Source organism: Heptranchias perlo, chromosome 4, assembly GCF_035084215.1.
Source record: "Heptranchias perlo isolate sHepPer1 chromosome 4, sHepPer1.hap1, whole genome shotgun sequence".
Lineage (NCBI taxonomy): Eukaryota > Metazoa > Chordata > Chondrichthyes > Hexanchiformes > Hexanchidae > Heptranchias > Heptranchias perlo.
This window is the reverse complement of record NC_090328.1, coordinates 114,428,365-114,449,710: the sequence shown is the minus strand read 5'-3', so window position 1 is coordinate 114,449,710 and position 21,346 is coordinate 114,428,365. Positions and strand designations below refer to the sequence as shown.

Genomic DNA, 21,346 nt, shown 5'->3' with positions numbered 1-21,346 from the left:
TGACAAAAGGCTTCCTGTATTGGTCTGTAATGTCAATACATGGAGAGGCCCCCATGGTGCTAGCAGTGTAAACTGGTAAGCTCTCAACATTCCACCTTTCCCATCTGCAGTCACTCTCAGAACAATTCTGCATTTAGGCGAGTAATTTATGGCAATGTAAAAAGGGGTCAATTCTTAGTGTTCATCTGCACAGTAACATAACCTTAGCAAACAAACACATTTTCTGAAAACAACAAATGATGTGACTATTCCCCTCCCGCCCAATTTGCACTGTATATTGGAGACTGATGATCTGTGCGTGTTACATACAAAGGTTTATTTTATAGTATACTGTGCGAGCAGGACTAGCAGCAATTCTCACTGGCTGGAGCGCTATGCCCTCACCTCTGATTAGTAGGTGGCCAAGCAAATTTGCACCAACTACAGGTGATATCACCACACTAATAATGGACCTTTTTATCCATCTTCTCAATTTCGGGGGTAATTAACTTTTATGTCTCACTCCAAATGGGCTTTTGGGTATTGTATTTTGGGGGGGAGAAAAATATAAAATAAGCTCTAGCTAAAATTTAGTGTATTTGGGTGTGTTTCCTAGTGTATATATATTTTAAATGACCTGGGTTTAAAATAATTGATCAATGAAGCTTTTAACAACCTCCTTACTGTACAACGTAATTATTAATCCAACTGCTCCAACATGGATGCCAAGAAAATGGCCTTTCATCCAAGTGGAAATAAAGCAGATGCTTTCTGTTGAAGTTGTCTTGGGGCATTCCTGACAACTCCCTCAACCACCCGCTGCGATCACCAGATGGACCTCCTTCCTGTCTCGGGGCTTCTGGTCTCCACTTGGCACCCCAAACCCCCCACTAATGGTATTGGTGTGACTGAGAACTCACAGTGTAGGAAATCATGGCTATGACCCAATGTTCCACCACTCCATGGTGGTCTTCTAACATGGTGCGTCACCATCATTGCTTTTTTAAAAAACAAACAGTGCTGAGATTTGCTGCATTCAGTTAGTGGGGACTGCATTAAAAAGAAGACATCGGAGGTAATTTTAACCTAACTCTCCGGGCAGGAATCCCATGAAATCGGGTGGAACACTGGTTTTACACCCCGCCCAATATCACTCTCCGTCGACTTCAATGGAGAGTAAAACCGGATGGGGTGTAAAAGCAGCGTTGCCCCCGATCCCGTCAATTTCCCGACTGGCGGGGTAGGTTAAAATTGCCCCCGTCATGTCTGCTGCTCAGTCTACAAACACCCAGCCTGGCTGTGCAGCAATCTGCGATGGCTGCCTGACAAACTCCGAGAGAATGCATATCATCAGAGGGCAGCCGCTTGGATCAACTGTATTATACATGGCCTCCAGCTTGTTTAGGTGGTAAATGCAATGCCATACATTCTAGTAGGTTCCAGCTTTGATTCCCAGTTTGTGCTGAGTTAGATTATCTCAACTGGTACAGAGGTAGGTGAGGCCCTGAATTAACAAATTAAAAAATCAGCCACAATTGCTATTCAATGATTTCTGCTCTAACGTGTGATTGGATGTCAAGTCTGATTGGATCTCAAGTCAACTCGAGCTAGGATGGTAGCATTCCTGCTAGGGGTTCGAGCCCTTCTCTAGACTGACGCTCCAGTGCAATGCTGAGGGGTTGCTGCATTTTAAGTGGTGCGATGTTAAATTGAGGTCTTATTTGCCTATTCAGAAAGATGTTAGGAGCTTTTACTACCTTTCTTGCCTTGTTTCAGCTGGTGAAGGGTTGGGTCCCCATTCTCTGTGGTGCCTCATCCAGCTCCTTTGCTCATGTCAGCCCTTTAACAAGGGTGGAGGGAGGTAGGGTATTGAGGTATTTACAGCAAGGAAAGGAGGGGTCTCTTTGTGCAAGGAGGGGTCCAGGCTGCCTGGAACTTTGCTCCAAGCTTAGGCAGGAAGCCTACTGTAGAAAGCAGTTTGTGGATTTCTGTAACTACCCAGCTGGTGGAACTAAAACCATTGCGATATTGTTTACAAAACCTTGAATCCTCCTTTAAAGACAATTTTTATTGAAAAATAAGTTCAAGTACTTTTATAATAACATGGTAGAAATTAGATATTGTAAATAACTGAAAAGCAAAATACTGCAAATGCAGGAAGTCGAATTAAAAAATAGCTGGGAAAACACAGGTGGTCAGGCAGCAATTGTGGAGAGAGCAGTTGTGGTTTTGGGCTGGGCCCTTCAGAGCTAAGAAATGAACAAGCATATTAATATAGGTTCTATCGCAGAGTCATAGACCTGAAACATTTACCTAACCTTGTTCCTTTCTCCAAAGATGCTGCCTGACCTGCTGTGTTTCCAGTAACTTTTGCTTTTATCCGGTCATTATCACATTGCTGTTTGTGGGACCTTGCTGTGCGCAAATTAGCTGCCGCATTTCCTACAACAGTGACTGACTACTCTGCAAAAAAGTACTTCATTGGCTGTAAAGCGCTTTGGGACGTCCTGAGTTTGTGAAAGGCGCTATATAAATGCAAGTTCTTTCTTTTCTTTTATGTCAGATTTCCAGCGTCTGCAGTATTTTGCTTTTTGTTTTAATCACATTAATAGAATCAGAAAAAATGGAGAGTGAAGGGAAAAAGAGAGGAAGTAGCAGTGGTGTGATTGTTGGATGGTGTAACAGATCTCAGTCACGCAATGGAAAGATGCATTAAAGAAATAATGAATGTGTGAATAGCTGAGGCTTGTCAAAGGAAAGGGCGAGAAAATGGGAGAGATGCAAAACACAGAAAGTCTGTGGATCAGGTTTGAAATTAAAACAGAAACTGTTGGCAAAGTTCACCAGCTCCAAAATGATTTCCCCCTCCCCCTTGTTTTGATTCCACTAATATGCTTGCTCGCCTCTCATTTCTCAGTTCTGAAATATCGACTGCCTGTTCTCTCTGCAGATCAGGCCAATTGAACTGTTGTGTAATTTCAGCCTTCTCTCTTTTTGTTGTAAATAACTAATATTTGTGTTTATATGTTACCACTAACAATTGCTACAGGAGTATCAATTCCGCAAGAAAGTGTTTGGTAAAATATTTTATTGTTTGCAAACACACAATACAATGATGAGCTCGTCTAAAACACTGTTCCCTGTATCCTAACTAGCACCAAGTCCCGTTCTTCCATCACCCTCTGTGCTCGTTGACCTACATTGGCTCCCGGTCCGGCAATGCCTCAATTTTAAAATTCTCATCCTTGTTTTCAAATCCCTCCATGGTCTCGCCCCCCCGCCCCATCTCTGTAACCTCCTCCAGCCCTACAACACTCCGAGATCTATGCGCTCCTCCAATTCTGGCCTCTTTTGCTTCCTCGATTTTCATCACTCCACCATTGGCAGCCATGCCTTCAACTGCTTAGGCCCTAAGCTCTGGAATTCCCTCCCTAAACCTCTCTACCTCTCCTGCTTTAAGACACTCCTTAAAACCTATCTCTTCGACCAAGCTTTTGGTAATCTGTCCTAATATCTCTTTATGTGGCTCGGTGTCAAACTTTGTTTGATAATCGCTCCTGTGAAGCGCCTTGGGACGTTTTACTACGTTAAAGGCGCTATATAAATGGGAGTTGTTGTAAATCACATATCACAACACTTGGGCCAATCAACGTCATTATGATCAGTGCAGAACTTTTTTTCCAGACAAAGTGAGGTTTGTCAAATACTTTCCCAAGAAAATGACTTCCTTTAAAAATGAAATAAAATGATGACAGATCAAAGTAATTAATTTAAGGGCAAGGACTTCCAGGAACCATTGCTGATTCCAAGAGTGTGGTAAGCTGAAAGTCAGTAGCAGTGAGTACACAGCTGACAATCAGATAACTCGAGCACTTGGCTCAATATTTAACTCTCTGAACTACTGACACTCAGGTATGTCCAGTCTGTCAGTGATGTATTCACCAGCCTTTGATGAGGCTGAGTACCGTTAGGGGGCTAAATAGAACCCAAACAATGAACTAGATAAACAAGATGTGGAGATGCCGATGATGGACTGGGGTTGACAATTGTAAACAATTTTACAACACCAAGTTATAGTCCAGCAATTTTATTTTAAATTCACAAGCTTTCGGAGGCTTCCTCCTTCCTCAGGTAAACATTTACCTGAGGAAGGAGGAAGCCTCCGAAAGCTTGTGAATTTAAAATAAAATTGCTGGACTATAACTTGGTGTTGTAAAATTGTTTACACTAGATAAACAATGCAGCAAAAGCGCTGTGTCAGACCACCGACAAGGAAATGAGTAACGGATATAAAAAATTGGGAACCTTTGAAATGATAAGCACATCTGCCCACACAATGCAAAACAAAACGATTGAGTCGTGAATATTGTGAAATAATAACTGCAATTTTAAATCATAAATACAGGCTTTAATTAAAAGCTACAGGATTCTCTGTTAGCCTAATCCAAGAAACATCCACTGGAACAATCAAGACTTGTAATTTTTGAACGTTCAGAAGGCAGATGGATCTTACATTTAAAAATTATAATGTTGGGGTACATCTGTCTTTGTTACACTAAAAATAACAAGGCATGCACCTGTTTATTAAGAAAATTTATCACCTCTTTTGATAGGCAAGATCTGAAGACTGTGCTTACTGATGGCTGAAAGAGCTAATTATAAACCATAACGCCCACTACAGGTTGTGCAATACATAAAAGAGCTTCAACGTCAAGAGATGTCAAGGTGGGATTGAAGCAGATAAAATGTTTCAAATCATTGTTATTGGTGCACATTCCTCTTTATCAGAACTTCCTCTTGCACCACCTGTTTCTCCCCCCTCACCTGCCCTGGCAGTGACTCACCTTTCACTCTGGATGCAAAGGCATCAGGAGGTTTGAAGTTAAAGAAAAAGAGGTAGGAATCAGAAAGGAATCTTTCTGATGACATTTTTGCAACAAAATTAAGCCTACAATATTTTATTTCATAGAACACTCTGATTTAAGCATGTTTTCGTTCTGTACTATTCAACTTCACAAACTGAGGAATTAAATATTTAAGGAACATCCCTCCCCTGCCAGCTCGACTGGTTAGGACACTGAGCAACTGAGCCCTAAAAACCAGCTGATCTCAGCCAGTGTGCTGGGAGGGGTGATAGCGATGGCCTCCTCATCCTAGGGTTAGATCGGGACAAAATAAATCTGCCAGGGAGATTAAAGTAGGCAAGTGCATGGACATCTGGTGAGAACACCTTTTTAAAATGGCGTCTTGGCAAAAATGCCAAACCTCTTTTCATATAGCGAAACAGAAGAGTCTGAAGACTATTGTCATAATATCACGTGGAACTGATGGGATGATACCTTTTGGCATGATTTACACCGGTACCTCAAGCATTTGCAAATATAGGGAGAAGAGTTTGCAAAACGTGTTTCCACGAAGATAATGCGCTTTAAAAGCTGCAAAGGATATCCGGCAACTGAAGAGTTGAAAAAACACAAACTGCTTTTGAAAATTTTTCTCAACTTATGTTGTAAGAAATTTACTACATCTCCATTTTAATAGATCACAAATTTTTGTTGCATTTTTTGTCATTTTCCTCATCCTTAAGAATGGAGTGCTTGGAATGGTAATGTTAGGTAGATTTGGGTTTGAACACAGACCGCACAGATTATTTTGCCAATGAAAAGGGCACAGGCATTCCCCTTAAAGATTTACTTTAAAATGTCTCTGGAATAGATAACTGGAGTCTTGAAGAAGTGCCATATATGAACAATTTTTTTTTTTTTATTCGTTCATGGGATATGGACGTTGCTGGTGAGGCCGGCATTTATTGCCTATCCCTAATTTCCCTTGAGAAGATGGTGGTGAGCCGCCTTCTTGAACCGCTCCAGTCCGTGTGGTAAGGGTTCTCCCACAGTGCTGTTAGGTAGGGAGTTCCAGGATTTTGACCCAGCGACGATGAAGGAACAGTGATATATTTCCAAGTCGGGATGGTGTGTGACTTGGAGGGGAATGTGCAGGTGGTGTTGTTCCCATGTGCCTGCTGTCCTTGTCCTTCTAGGTGGTAGAGGTCGCGAATTTGGGAGGTGCTGTCGAAGAAGCGTTGGCAAGTTGCTGCAGTGCATCCTGTAGATGGTACACACTGCAGCTACAGTGGTGAAGGGTGTGAATGTTTAGGGTGGTGGATGGCGTGTCAATCAAGCGGGCTGCTTTGTCCAGAATGGTGTCGAGCTTCTTGAGTGTTGTTGGAGCTGCACTCATCCAGGCAAGTGGAGAGTATTCCATCACACTCCTCACGTGTGCCTTGTAGATGGTGGAAAGGCTTTGGGGAGTCAGGAGGTGAGTCACTTGTCGCAGAATACCCAGCCTCTGACTTGCTCTTATAGCCACAGTATTTATGGTAATGCCGTTGAATGTCAAGGGGAGGTGGTTAGACTCTCTTTTGTTGGAGATGGTCATTGCCTGGCGCGAATGTTACTTGCCACTTATCAGCCCAAGCCTGGATGTGACATAGATGGCTGTGAGTGCTGATGTACCATTGTATTGCACAATGGAGAAGTAACACACAAGTTCAGGTGCAAGTTCCCACACAGAGCGAGTGTCTGATTGTAGCCTGATTCATCAACGGAAAGAAATGAGAACAGATAAATCAATTCTACAGGAGGGGAACAATATGAAGACAAGTCAGCCTCTTCTGTAAGTCTTCCAACATCTAGCTCAAGATTAGTATTGCCACAGGGCTTGGTCAGCTATACACCTACTCACTGGCAGAAAAGTGAACAGTGTACGACAGAGGGAGACACAAGAACATGGTAACAGAGGGATGATTGATTTCCTGTATTTAGTGCCATGTTTTATTACTGTACTCAGCTAATATTAACTATTGATTAAATTTTTTAAAAAAAATTTCAGAGCTCATCCTTCATTAGGATGATCACAGAAGAGAAATTTGTGTTTGCAATTTCTTGTGTTTCTTTTCTTCCACTGTCACACTGTTTCATTTACTTTTCCCAGGCAAAGTAGATTATAATGTGCAAAAGCTGAAAATAACCCCACAGCTTTCATGTTCATTTATAGACAGAAAATAACCTGTAATCAGAGGATAAATTGGTGAAGTGGAATTTACGAAAACACAATTACAGTTCTATTGATGAAGTAGCTTCAAACACTGACAACTGAAGGCGGCAATTTAATCATTTACACTAATGAATCCCCCATGGTGCTGCTCACGGTAATCACTGGTCTGCGGTATGATTGTGGTGTTTAGTTGCTCACCTAGCATTTATCTTTAAGGCTACTGTTGTAAATAGGCAAATCCAGATAACTGTAACTACTTATAAACTGCTGAGGTCCATCAAAGCACAGCTGTAACTGCAGGTAAATTTCAGGCTGCAGATTAATGACTGGCTTTCTTTTATAGATTGTTCTGTATCTAACAGACCGTGGCAGCTGGCAAGCGACAGGTGCATGCTAGATGTAAGACTTTTGTATATGTTAGCAGATCGCCTGGGATATCACTCATAGTGAGTCAAAGGATGCTCTCTTTTATGCTATGGAATGGACAATATATTAACAGGGCTACTAATTTAGTGATTGAGTAAGCTAAATTGTGTTTTTGTTGGAGTCTTGTAGGAGTGTTAGTGATATTTTCACCATTAAGCTTGAATTATACGATAATGTACATATTTATGTGGAAACTGTAAAATCAATGGCTTTGACTCCTATTTAATGTTCATGTAACTATTTAATTAACTTTATCTCATTTTTTTTTAAAAGCCCAGGATCCAGATGAAGATGCTGGGGAAGATGTTCCGGGTAGGGAGGAGGCAGGTTGTGGGAACTATATAGACGAGTATGTGGGATTGGGGTAGCCATGTGGGTTGGTAGTGAGGTGCTGGGAGAAGGAGTCATAGAGTGTAAGAGCATTGTGGGAGAGAAAGGGGTGATGAGGGTCTGAAAGAACCAGGGAAGTTGGGGGAGGTGAGAATGTTGAGAGGGGCAGATGTTTGGGAAGACTGGGTAGTGGGTGTCAGGGTAAGTACGGCGTGGAAAGAGGGAGTTGGAGTATGGCAAAACTGGATGGAGAATTGTGGGACATGGGAGAAGGGTTCCAGGGTGGGGTCTAGTGGAGGGTCTTATTGGGAGCATTGGGGATGAGGTATCCATGGGTCGGTATGGCCAAAGTACAGAGATTGAAGGTTCCTTGGAGGTGATTTGCAGTGGGAGAAAAGAAAAAGGTTCTAAGTTTGGAGGAGTGGGAGCAGTGAGGTGGACAGAAGTGAGTGTGGGTGGTGAGGGGCAATAATAGGGAGCAGGGACGGGGGCAGAAGTGAGTGTGGGTGGTGAGAGGCAGTAATTGGGAGTAGTGAGGTGGGCAGAAGTGAGTGTGGGTGGTGAGGGGCAATAATTGGGAGCAGGGACGGGGGCAGAAGTGAGTGTGGGTGGTGAGGGGCAATAATTGGGAGCAGGGACGGGGGCAGAAGTGAGTGTGGCTGGTGAGAGGCAGTAATTGGGAGCAGGGACAGGGACAGAAGTGAGTGTGGGTGGTGAGAGGCAGTAATTGGGAGCAGGGACAGGGACAGAAGTGAGTGTGGGTGGTGAGAGGCAGTAATTGGGAGCAGGGATGGGGGCAGAAGTGAGTGTGGGTGGTGAGAGGCAGTAATTGTGAGCAGGGATTGGGGCAGAAGTGAGTGTGGGTGGTGAGAGGCAGTAATTGGGAGCAGGGACGGGGGCAGAAGTGAGTGTGGGTGGTGAGAGGCAGTAATTGGGAGCAGGGACGGGGGCAGAAGTGAGTGTGGGTGGTGAGAGGCAGTAATTGGGACCAGGGACTGGGGCAGAAGTGAGTGTGGGTGGTGAGAGGCAGTAATTGGGAGCAGGGACAGGGACAGAAGTGAGTGTGGGTGGTGAGAGGCAGTAATTGGGAGCAGGGACAGGGACAGAAGTGAGTGTGGGTGGTGAGAGGCAGTAATTGGGAGCAGGGACGGGGGCAGAAGTGAGTGTGGGTGGTGAGAGGCAGTAATTGGGAGCAGGGACTGGGGCAGAAATGAGTGTGGGTGGTGAGAGGCAATAATAGGGAGCAGGGATGGGGCAGAAGTGAGTGTGGGTATTGAGAGGCAGTAATTGGGAGCAGGGATGCGGACCAATTCCTGACTGTCACACTTCTCAAGTGTCGCATTCAACTTTCTGTCACACTTATATAAAAAAATCTTCAAAATGGCAATCATTTGACACAGGAACTAGAATCTCTGTATCCTTAGCGACTTTAGAGATCACACTTTAAAGAAAAAAGGGAAGAATGTCAGACTTAAAGCTTCCAGAGCAATTCAGCTCTGACTCACCCAGTGTTTACTGCTTATTACATGGTGATGACCTGCTCCTTATAAAATAGCACATCACCAGACTTATGAACAATGGTACAGGGGATCCAATATATCGATCACATACAAAGGAGTTGACTGCAAACAGCCCTACTACATTTGTTACTTGAGGCAACATCTAACTGATGTTAAATATTGGGGGGAATTTTAACCAGGCAGGAAAGGTTGGCGGGGTGGGGGGGGGTTAAATTGATAAAAATGTGAAATCCAACCCTAATCCGCCATTTGAATTTAACGGCTACAGGATGGGTTTCCCAGGGCTCAGAAAACCCGGCAGCTGAAGGGAGGCGAGAACTGCTAGATCCAGCAGGTAAGAGCAGGAGTGCTCTTCCTTCATCGTCGCTGGGTCAAAATTCTGGAACTCCCTAATTAACAGCACTGTGGGAGAACCTTCACCACACGGACTGCAGCGGTTCAAGAAGGAGGCTCACCACAACCTTCTCAAGGGCAATTAGGGATGGGCAATAAATGCCGGACTCGCCAGCGACGTCCACATCCCATGAATGAATAAAAAAAGAGAAACTGTTTCCATTGGCGGGAGGGTCGGTAACCAGAGGATACAGATTTAAGGTAATTGGCAAAAGAACCAGAGGGGAGATGAGGAGAAATGTTTTAACGCAGTGAGTTATGATGATCTGGAATGCTCTGCCTGGAAAGGGGGTGGAAGCAGATTCAATGGTAACTTTCAAAAGGGAATTGGATAAATACTTGAAAAGGAAAAATTTGCACGGCTATGGGGAAAGAGCTGGGGAGTGGGACTAATTGGATAGCTTTTTTAAAGAGCCGGCACAGGCATGATGGGCCGAATGGCCTCCTCCTGTGCTGTAGGATGCTATGATTCAATTCTATGATCCAAGAGAGAGAAAATGTGCACGCACACAGGAAAGGAAGAAAGGCTCGTCAGTAACCTTGGTTCGAGAGTGAGTTTCTCTCACCCAGGAAGCTAGTTGTTGAAAGAGTAAAAATCTGGGAAATACTGAATTAGATTGTTTTAGATTTGTTGTCCAGGTTGATGTTGTGTGAGTGAACCATGAGCAAATCTGGGTGTGCCAATACAGTCCTCCTACAAGCAGTGTGCAATCAAATTGTACAATGGCTTCATAAAATCTGTGTGTGCGACTGTACCTTCTCGAGAAACCATCCTGTTTTTACATTTAGCTTCTTCCCCTCTCCTTTCTGGTCCTACTGTTCCTTCTGCCAAGAGGGTGGACAAACAACAGGTTCTGAAACCAGTGGTCAAGTGCTCCTCTCAATTCAGCTACTAGAAGACATACGAGTTTGGCCCTGTCCTTGGTTTCCACCCCTCCCACCCCATGTTTCTATATTACCACTGACAATTCACAAATAATTAAGGACTGAGAATTAATGTTTAAAAGATTAAGGACAGTTTTATTTATGGTTTTCCCGTTTATGATGCAATTTAATACTAGTGATCAAGGCAAAACATTATCCTGTTTATTATCTGTAACCCAATTATTAGAGCAGTATGGATAATTGAAAGTCAATACGCAGGCAGTACACTAACCTAGGGTCAATTACATCAAGCCACCAGGAAAAGGGTATTACTGATTTTATGATACAGGACCTGAAAGGACATAATAGCTATTTGGCAGTGAGCTACCAGCCAGTAATTGAATCGTGTGGTTGGAACATCATCACAAAATGAGAAAACAAAGCTCATGTTTTATGATCAACAGAATAATGAGATTGAATTACTGCCTCGTCTCTCATTTCCACACTGTTATCTTCTTTATACACTTTAAAACTTTCTTTTAAATATAATTAACTATGATGTAGCAGATATTATGGAGCGTGCTGTAGGGAAAAAGAAACCATTGTAGAGAGGCAGCAGCTGCAAGTAAAGAACATCCCGTGACAGTACAGACTTTCAGCATCCACATGACAACTGAAAATGGTAGCTCTTTTATAGGAATTTAAAATAAAAGGAGAAAATGCTAAGAATGAACGCAAGAATTTGAAAGAAACAGATGAACATTTTGAGCATGAGCCTTTATCAGAACACAAGTCACACCTATCTTTTTGACCCATTTAGAGGTTGATGTAGTGGGTGTGCAATTTGATCATTTTCTCTCTTTTTTTTGATGAATAACAGCTGATCTCCTCTGGCTTGCTCACAAGTAGTCTGGGATCCGGAGCACAGTTGTGGGGCAGGATTTTAAGAGGGAAAAACGGGTGGGTTGGGGGCGGGGGGGGCATTGAAAATTGCAACAATTTCAGACCCGCCCCCAACCCACCTCCAGCCCGCCCATTTCCGTTTTTCACCGGGTGGGACGAGGGGCGGGGACCAACCCGCTCTCAGGAGACAGGTTGGTCACTAGAATCTTTCAAGGAGGCTGCGGGCCTCCATTTTTTCAGGTTTTGTGATTGCAACCCCTGGGGGCCGGGATTCCCGGGCCTTCTCCTTCACGCTGCATGAGAGGAGGCGAGTAGGCCCGAAACTGCAAGTAAGAGCCGTTATAGCACAGCCTGTGGGCCCGGAGGAGCAGGAGTGCTTCCCTCAGGCCCAACAAGCCTACCTACAGAGGCCACCTCCCCACGATCTCCGACCCCCCCCAATGATCACGGAGCCCGCCCCCCCACGATCGCGGACACCCCTCCAATGATCGCGGAGCCCCCAAACAATTGCCGCCCCCCCAAACGATCGCGGACCCCTGTGTTGACCCCCCGATCCGCCCCCTCCCCCCCTCGGTGACTGACACCCAACTGCCTCCCCCCCATGACCCTCGATCCCCCCCACCCCCGATGACTGACTCTCCCCCAATGACTGACTGCCTGGTGATTGGCCTCCGATGACTGACCCCGCCCCTCAATGACTGACCTTCCCCCATGACCCCCATGCCCACCGATGGTCCTATGCCCACCGATGCCCCATGCCCACTCATGCCCTTGTGCCTCCCATGCCCACCCATGCCCCCCCCCATCCATACAATCTAAGACTTACCTGAACACTTACCTTTTCACATCCTCTTCCCTGCTCTGCTTCCGTCCGACTGAGACCGACTGTCGGATGGGAAACCGACAAAAAAAGACGTCCTTATGTCAAAATTGTAAGGACAACCGGGAAACCTGTACTTCCGGGTTTGCATCCGCGTTTCGACCCCCCCCCCACCCCCCTTACTGGCTACGAGTCAAAATCCTGGCCATGATGTTTAGTTGCTGAGGTGCACATGTGTTTAACCTGGCTATAAATTACAAGTCAACAATTCAACCGTGTGGTTCTGATGACATTATTAATGTGTTCCCATTTTCTAATTTTGTCAGAAGCACATAACTGAATTATTGGCTGGTAACTAGTTCTTTGTGGGGAACTAGTCTAATAGACTTCTTCTGAGGTCGATTGTGCAGGGAACTTTCTGTAGATGGGCAGCTGTTTGTAAATCCCTCCCTCTTGCTGTTGAGGAGAGGCCAAGTTATCAAGGTCGGAAAAGTAGGTGTGAAATTACTGGCTTTCTTTTAAAAAATATATATTTTTAACAATTTGAAGTGTGACATGCAACGTCTGAAATGTGATGGATGCACAATGGATAGACAGACAGATAGACAAACAGATAGATAATGCTTAGCGCTAAATTCTGTTAGTTATAACGATAGAGAGTTCTGGTTTATACTGCAGGGTAAGAGTTAAATTCACAGCACTGTAGGTTCTTAAAAGCACTTTCTTAAATGGATCAGTAAAACACAAATTCTATCCCCATGATTTCTTACATGTGAATCTCAGCCAGGGGCATATAGAGAAGTGCCAAGTCAAACAGAGACAATCCAAATTCATCAGAAATTGAAATGACAGTCATATCACATACTAAAATACTTTACAGTCCAGCCTGAATGCGAATGCAAGTTACAACTGGCCGTTCAGTATTGAAAATGGAGATCAGCACCACACCTAAACAGGCCAAAGGAATATGTAAAGGGAACAAGATCTCCATGGTTAACCTCTCTCTCACTCCCATCACAAGCATGGTCCCATTTTTTTCTTTACATTATCTTCAACAAAGGTTAAGACAGATAAAACTTGAAAGCTTCTACCTGAAATATTAACCTATCTTTCTCTTTCAGAATCAGCTCCTAGGAAAGGATATACTTGGCATAGAGGGAGTGAAACGAAGGTTCACCAGACTGATTCCTGGAATGGCGGGATTGTCGTATGAGGAGAGATTGAGTAGACTAGGCCTGTATTCTCGAGAGTTTAGAAGAATGAGAGGTGATCTCATTGAAACATACAGAAATTCTTACAGGGCTCAACAGGGTAGATGCAGGGAGGATGTTTCCCCTGGCTGGGGAGTCTAGAACGAGGGGTCACAGTCTCAGAATAAGGGATAGGCCATTTAGGACTGAGATGAGGAGAAATTTCTTCACTCAGAGGGTGGTGAATCTTTAGAATTCTCTACTCCAGAGGGCGGTGGAGGCTCAGTCATTGAGTACATTCAAAACAGAGATCGATAGATTTCTAGATATTAAAGGCATCAAGGGATATGGGGATAGTGCAGGAAAATGGCGTTGAGGTAGAAGATCAGCCATGATCTTGTTGAATGGCGGAGGAGGCTCGAGGGGCCGGATGGCCTACTCCTGCTCCTATTTCTTATGTTCTTAAGCTCTTACATCTTAATCTTAAATTGTAGGCAATGAGTAGGGAATCAGCCATTCCAATGTCTATCAGGAACTTGAAGCCGTGTTAAGTTATTTAAATCGAAACGCTGGTGGTTCTTACACATAATCACCAGCAATGGTGAAATCATGGTGTGGAGGGACCACCTCTTCCCTTGATACATGTTGATTTCCACACTGATGAAATAAGGATTGTGACGTACTTGTAAGTTTATGAAGTGGCATTTCACAACCGACTACTGGCAAATAACCCAGTTAGTACACATTGGGGGTGAATTTAGGATGCGAGTGCATTGGGGGCAGGGGGGCTCCGAAAATTGCGGAAATCCTGTTCAGGTTCGGAAGCCGGCTCCAACCCGCCGACTTCCGAGTTTCCCAGGGACCCACCTGTGTACGTGCGGGTGACCCGAAAACGGAAGTCCCGCCAGCAATTAAAGCCGGCGGGATGACAGTTAAAGAACCAAATATACCTCATTGAGGTACTTAAGGCACTTTACCTGTGACAGATTAATCACTTAGAAAGATTTTTAACTTACCTGGGCGGCTTGCCCATCACTGGTGAAACCAGGCGTGAAGGGCCGGATCAGGCAAAAAGAAACTAAATAAATTAAATAAAAAACCATGGAAGGAAGTGAAAACACTAAATGAATCTTTCTTTGAAACCTGCTCTGATGTCCGATGTCTCCCGCTCTGATGTCCCACCCTTCACCCCCCTGATATCCCCCTCTTCATCCCCCCGATATCCCCCTCTTTACCCCCCGATATCCCCCTCTTTACCCCCCGATCTTCCCCTCTACTCCCTCAATCTTCCCCTCTACTCCCTCAATCTTCCCCTCTCCCCCCTGATCTTCCCCTCTCCCCCCTGATCTTCCCCTCTCCCCCCTGATCTTCCCCTCTCCCCCCTGATCTTTCCCTCTCCCCCCTGATCTTCCCCTCTCCCCCCTGATCTTCCCCTCTCCCCCCCCCACCCCAGTCTTCCGTTCCAGCACTGGATGACGTCTCGCTCTCTCTCTTTCTCGCCTCATCCCCCCTCATGTTGCAGCTCGGCTGCCGGGCGCGAAATCCGGAGAGGACATCAATCATCATCAATCAACGTGCGATCACGTCGGAAACGGTAAGTTTTGTTCATGCGGGTTTGCCACGCACACCCTCCCATCTCCCCCCCCCCCCGCCACCCCCTGCTGCCAACCCGCCAGCATTGTAAAATCAAGCCCATTATACTAGAGTTATTGAACATCATATGCTTGTTCTCCTGGATTAATTGAGGGTTCTCTCTGAATTGCACTGTCTCATTTTCCTGAAAAAGCCATTGTATACATCCAGCAAATGTCTACTGTGAATTAGATCAGCGTGATTGAGTCACAAGCTCATTTTGTGCTGGTGAGCTGCACAGAAACTGACTGAAATCATGGCGTGTAATTGCATGCCTTAAAATAACCCAGTCTTATTTTGTTAAATAAATCATAAAAGCCAAATGTTGTCATGTTTTTTCAGCAACCCAGAGATTTTCAGTTTCATTTTTTCAGAATCTTATGTAAAGTTCTACGTCTTATTGCATAGAACCAGGCCCTCTCATACAACACTGTGGGGTCAGGTTGTAATTTAAAAAGTACAATGTACAGGGGGAAGGGAAAGAACAGGATCGCAATCACAATTGGAGAGAAAAGTTAACTCATGGAGTTCAGTCGTTGTTAGGCATACATTTGGTACGTTTAGGTGTGACACTGATCTCCATTTTCATTGCTTAACAGCCAAAAGTGTGAAAAGGCACTCGATTCTGCACGTATTGAATTACCAATCTTAGCATTTCTGTTGCAAGAAGTTGACGAGTGGAGGCCTGCCACTTCCCCACAGGGATGAAGGTAGAGTCATCCCAGGTTCTTCCTGCACACCTTTGGCTGTCTTACTTTAGGAAACATGTCGATGAGAATGAGGAACAGCAACTATATAGAACTTTTAATGTAGAACCTTATTGATATTTAGGAATAGATAGAACATCTAATCATAAATAAAAACCATCTTCTAACAATCTCCCACGGCTCAGGTCCATTACTACTACAACAGGCATTGATATAGCACCTTTAAGAGTAGGAAAACATCCCAAGGCTCTTCACAAAGGTGTGAGGAAAATGGATGCTGAGTGCAAGGAGAAGAGATTAGATGGGGTCACTAAAAGCTTGGTCAGTGAGGTGTTGTTAAGGAGGGTCTTAAAAGAGGAGAGGGAGGTGGAGAGCTGGAGGGGTTTAAGGAGGGAATTTCAAAGAGTGGGACCTAAGTGGCTGAAGGCATGCCTACTAACGGTGGGGCAAAGTGGGAGGAAGATGTACAAAAGACTTGAATCTGAGTAGAGAGTTGGGGGAGGGTTGTAGGACAGGAGGTGGTTACAAAGATAGGAAGGGGTGAGGCCCTGGAGGAATTTGAACACAAGGATGAGAATTTTAAATTTAATGTGTTAATGGACTGGGAACCAATGCATGTCAATGAGGATGGAGAAGATGGGAGAATGGGACTTGGTGCAGGATAGGATATGGGCAGCAGAGTTTTGGATGTGCTGAAGTTTATAGAGGGCGGAGTTTGGGAGGCTGGCCAGGAGATCATTGGAATAGCCAAGTTTGGATGTGATAAAGGAATGGATAAGTGTTTCAATAGCAGATGGGCAGAAGTAGGGATGAAGTTATCCGATGTTACAGAGGTGGAAATAGGCGTTTTTTGTGATGGAGTGAATATGGGGTCAGAAGCTCGCTTTGGGGTGAATAGTTTGGTGCAACGTGAGACAGTGGCTGGGGAGCAGAATGGAATCAGTGGCAAGGGTACAGAGTTTGAGACTGAAGAAAATGTCTTTGGTCGTCCCAATGGAGGAAGTTATGGCTCATCCAGAACTGGATGTCAGACAAACAGTCCCTCTTGTTATTTATTTGTAAAGTACCGAGGTACATTTTGTACATTAAATGTGCTAAATGTTGTTGAATCATGTGACATTCCTGTATATTTTGCAATAAGCAACATATTAATTTAATTGGTGAATTTATTAACTGTACAGAACACAATTTCTGCACAGTTTAATACAGGATGGATAATTCAGACTGGCAGAAATTCCAACAAAACTTAGATTTCAGCACGCAATATTCCAAATAGCACAAATCAGATGGAAAATTTACCAATACCAGGAATATTCTGCTCACAGGATCCAGCACAGATTATCAGTCTTGGTTTACCCATTTTCACCTTTTTCCAGTCTATAAAGCTTATGATAAAGTGCATTAGATTGTCGGAGGAGTTGAGATAAATTAACATGCATCAAAAGTAGGACTTATGAATGATTAAACAAGGGCACAAACTCTTGAAACAAAGGGAGAAACGTGCATTTATATAGTGCCCTATCACATCCTCAGGATATTCCAAAATTCTTCACAGCTAGTGTTCACTATTATGTAGCCAAAACAATTTGTCCACAGCAAGTCTGAAGAATGACCATTTAATCTATATTCCTATTACTAAAATTGTATTTATGGGATGTCATAAGTTTTGAATACATCCTCCTCTGAATTAACATGCCTAAAATATTTGTTTTTTGATGTTCTTCCCATTTCTGCCATTGGCAAGGAAATAGCTGCCAGGAAGTGTCCTATCAGGCAGCCATTTTGAGGATGATAACTCAGACAAGGGTGGCTTACTGGCAGTAAACACTACAGACCTGGTCTACATGTGCTGCTTTTACCTTATTTGGAAATAAATTAATACTTGATAAAAGAATGGTGGATCATGTGAAAGATGCTTTATAGAAGTACATACCAAAGGTTCTAATTCCTTGCGGTCTACGAGGTTAAACTCTGTTACAAAGTAATAAAAGTGCTTATAACACGTATTAACGTGTGCCTCTGCTCCCATGGTGCTGAGCCGATCAAAGTGATGAATGTAAACATGAACGAAGACTCGAAAGAGTCGACAGAGAATCTTCTTGCAGATCTGAAGAAAGTTCTTGGGGAAGGGGATTCCTGTGAAACAAAAATGGGGAAAAAAGTACAATGAAACCAGGGTGACCTGTTGGGAGACCTTTCACGACAAAAACAGTGTGCAGCTTCTCCCCAACCTCATCAGTTTAGACCCAGAGTATCCCCAGATACATTTGTTTCACTTGCCCCATTACTCTCCACTGCCAATATATTGGGCTTGATTTTAACTCCCGGGCGGGAACGTGGCAAATCGAGTGGCCAGACCGTCCAGGAGCGGTAGCTTATTAAAGGGGCAGCATTGGCCATATTACATGGTGTTTAGAAACAGATGTTCAATGGCACAATGACCTCACCAATCATCCACATTTCTGAAATAGTTTCCATTGTCCTGTGAAAAGCACATTGTAATAGATGATTCTGAAACAGGTATCACCACTGCGGGAGCACAATTTTTTCCAGAAGACCATGTAGCGCCTGTGGACACTGCTGTTCCAGGGGCCTGAACCTACCTGAAAACTCCTGAAAAGGACGACAATGTGAGTCAAGCAGTTACAAATGCCAGAGTCTGACACACGATTCAATGATAATCATCCATTGCGCTGAGTTGCAGAAGCATCACTTAATTGTCCATCACCTAGTGGCAAGTATAACGCAAGCAAGAAACAGTCTAGACGTCATAAGAACGTAAGAAATAAGAGGAGGAGTAGGCCATACGGACCCTCAAAGCCTGTTCCGCCATTCAATAAGATCATGGATGACCTTCGATTTCAATTCCACTTTCTCGCCCGATCCTCATATCCCTTGATTCCCCTAGAGTCTAAAAATCTATCGATCTCAGTCTTGAATATATTCAACAACTTAGCGTCCACAGCCCTCTGGGGTAGAGAATTCCAAAGATTCACAACCCTCTGAGTGAAGAAATTCCTCCTCATCTCAATCTTAAATGGCTGACCTCTTATCCTGAGACGATGCCCCCTAGTTCTAGACTCTCCAGCCAAGGGAAACAACCTCTCAGCATCTACCCTGTCAAGGCCCCTTAGAATCTGTATGTTTCAATGAGATCATCTCTCATTCTTCTAAACTCCAGAGAGTATAGGCCCAATCTACTCAATCTTTCCTCATAGGACAACCCTCTCATCCCAGGAATCAATCTAGTGAATCTTCGTTGCACCGCCTCTAAGGCAAGTATATCCTTCCTTAAGTAAGGAGACCAAACTGTACACAGTGCTCCAGGTGAGGTCTCACCAAAGCCCTGTACAACTGTACAGACATCCCTACTCTTGTACTCCAAACCCTTTGCAATAAAGGCCAACATGCCATTTGCTTTCCTAATTGCTTGCTGTAACTGCATGCTAACTTTTTGTGTTTCTTGTACGAGGACACCCAAGTCTCTCTGAACACCAACATTTAATAGTTTCTCACCATTTAAAAAATATTCTGTTTTTCTATTCTTCCTACCAAAGTGAATAACCTCACATTTCCTCACATTATACTCCATCTGCCACCTTTTTGCCCACTCGCTTAACCTTTCCATATCCCTTTGTGTTCTCCTCACAGCTTACTTTCCCACCTAGCTTTGTATCGTCAACAAATGTGGATACATTGCACTCGGTCCCTTCATCTAAGTCAGCTCAAAGCAGCATTGATTGCGGCTTAGCAACAGGTTACCTGCCTATTTGCTTCTCGGGACGTTCTACGACGTTAAAGGTGCTATATAAATGCAAGTTGTTGTTGTTTTGAAGCCCCAGTCAATGCATGACCCTCCAATTGAGTAGGAAGGAGAAAGATTTATACCCTCAACTTTTTTTCCACATAAAACTGCTGTGTCTTTAGCAGGACAGAGATAAGATATTGAAGTGTCTATGGTCCAACTTCAGTACGTTAATTCAGGTGCACACAGCTGAATCTCCGAGAGAAGCTTTTTTGCCACTCAAAAAAAATCTATATTTGTAAACTGTCACTCATTGTGATGTCTTGAGATAACCTGTGGGGACGAGAAGGCTACCGCAAATCAGATGCACTGTGCATTCATGGGATTCTGATCACAGTCTGGTTCTCAGCACACTGTCAGTCCACGGGAAAAGCGAATGTTTCACTGACAACACCATTTGCCTAATTTAAGGTTTGATGCGTGACCGCTTGATGACCCCTGCTCCAGGCCCTTTTCTGTTTTGCCAGTGGCAATATGCGTTGATGGGGTTGATGATTGTTTGCCACCATTAATGACATCCATTAAAACTGTTATGAACAAGGAGCATGGTTTATATTTAGTTTTAACGGCTCTGTCTAATTCAGCAGACATTATATATAGTGGATGTAATTTTCCATGCAATCAACTGTGGATCAGCATTCAATAAGCTTGGTGATTGGATGACAAATTGGCAATCGTTCAGGACAGAAGTCATCACACTTCATTCACATAGTGAGTAACCCCCACCAAACAGAGTGAGTAACCCCCACCAAACAGAGTGAGTAACCCCCACCAAACATAGTGAGTAACCCCCACTAAGCATAGTGAGTAACCCCCCCTAAGCATAGTGAGTAACCCTCACCAAACATAGTGAGTAACCCCCACCAAACATAGTGAGTAACCCCCACCAAACAGAGTGAGTAACCCCCACCAAACATAGTGAGTAACCCCAACCAAACATAGTGTGTAACCCCCACCAAACATAGTGAGTAACCCCAACCAAACATAGTGAGTAACCCCCACCAAGCACAGTGAGTAACCCCCACCAAGCATAGTGAGTAACCCCCACCAAGCATAGTGAGTAAACCCCACCAAACATAGTGAGTAACCCCCACCAAACATTGTGAGTAACCCTCAACAAACATAGTAACCCCCATCAAACATAGTGAGTAACCCTCGCCAAACAGAGTGAGTAAACCCCACCAAACATAGTGAGTAAACTCCACCAAACATAGTGAGTAACCCCCACTAAGCATAGTGAGTAACCCCAACAAAGCATAGTGAGTAACCCCCCCCATAAACATAGTGTGTAACCCCCACCAATCATAGTGTGTAACCCCCACCAAACATATTGAGTAACCCCCACCAATCATAGTGAGTAATCCCCATCAAACATAGTGATTAATCCCCACCAAACATAGTGAGTAACCCCCACCAAACATAATGAGTAACCCCCGCCAAGCATAGTGAGTAACCCTCACCAAACATAGTTAGTAACTCCCACCAAACATAGTGTGTAACCCTCACCAAACATAGTGAGTAACCCCCACCAAACATAGTGAGTAACCCCCACCAAACATAGTGAGGAAACCCCACCAAACACAGTGAGGAACCCCCACCAAACATAGTGAGGAACCCACAGCAAACATAATGAGTAACCCCCGCCAAGCATAGTGAGTGACCCCCGCCAAGCATAGTGATTAATCCCCATCAAACACAGTGAGTAACCCCCACCAAACATA

General features: G+C 44.1%; 1 protein-coding gene across 1 annotated transcript in view; it reads right to left on the bottom strand.

Annotated features, from left to right (window-relative positions):
• LOC137321190 (MOB kinase activator 3B) overlaps positions 1-21,346 on the bottom strand; it is a 158,963-nt gene that overhangs the window by 6,472 nt on the left and 131,145 nt on the right. The window contains exon 4 of the mRNA XM_067983474.1: positions 17,754-17,956. Within this exon, the coding sequence (XP_067839575.1) occupies positions 17,754-17,956 (203 nt within the window). The remainder of the gene's footprint in view (positions 1-17,753; positions 17,957-21,346) is intronic.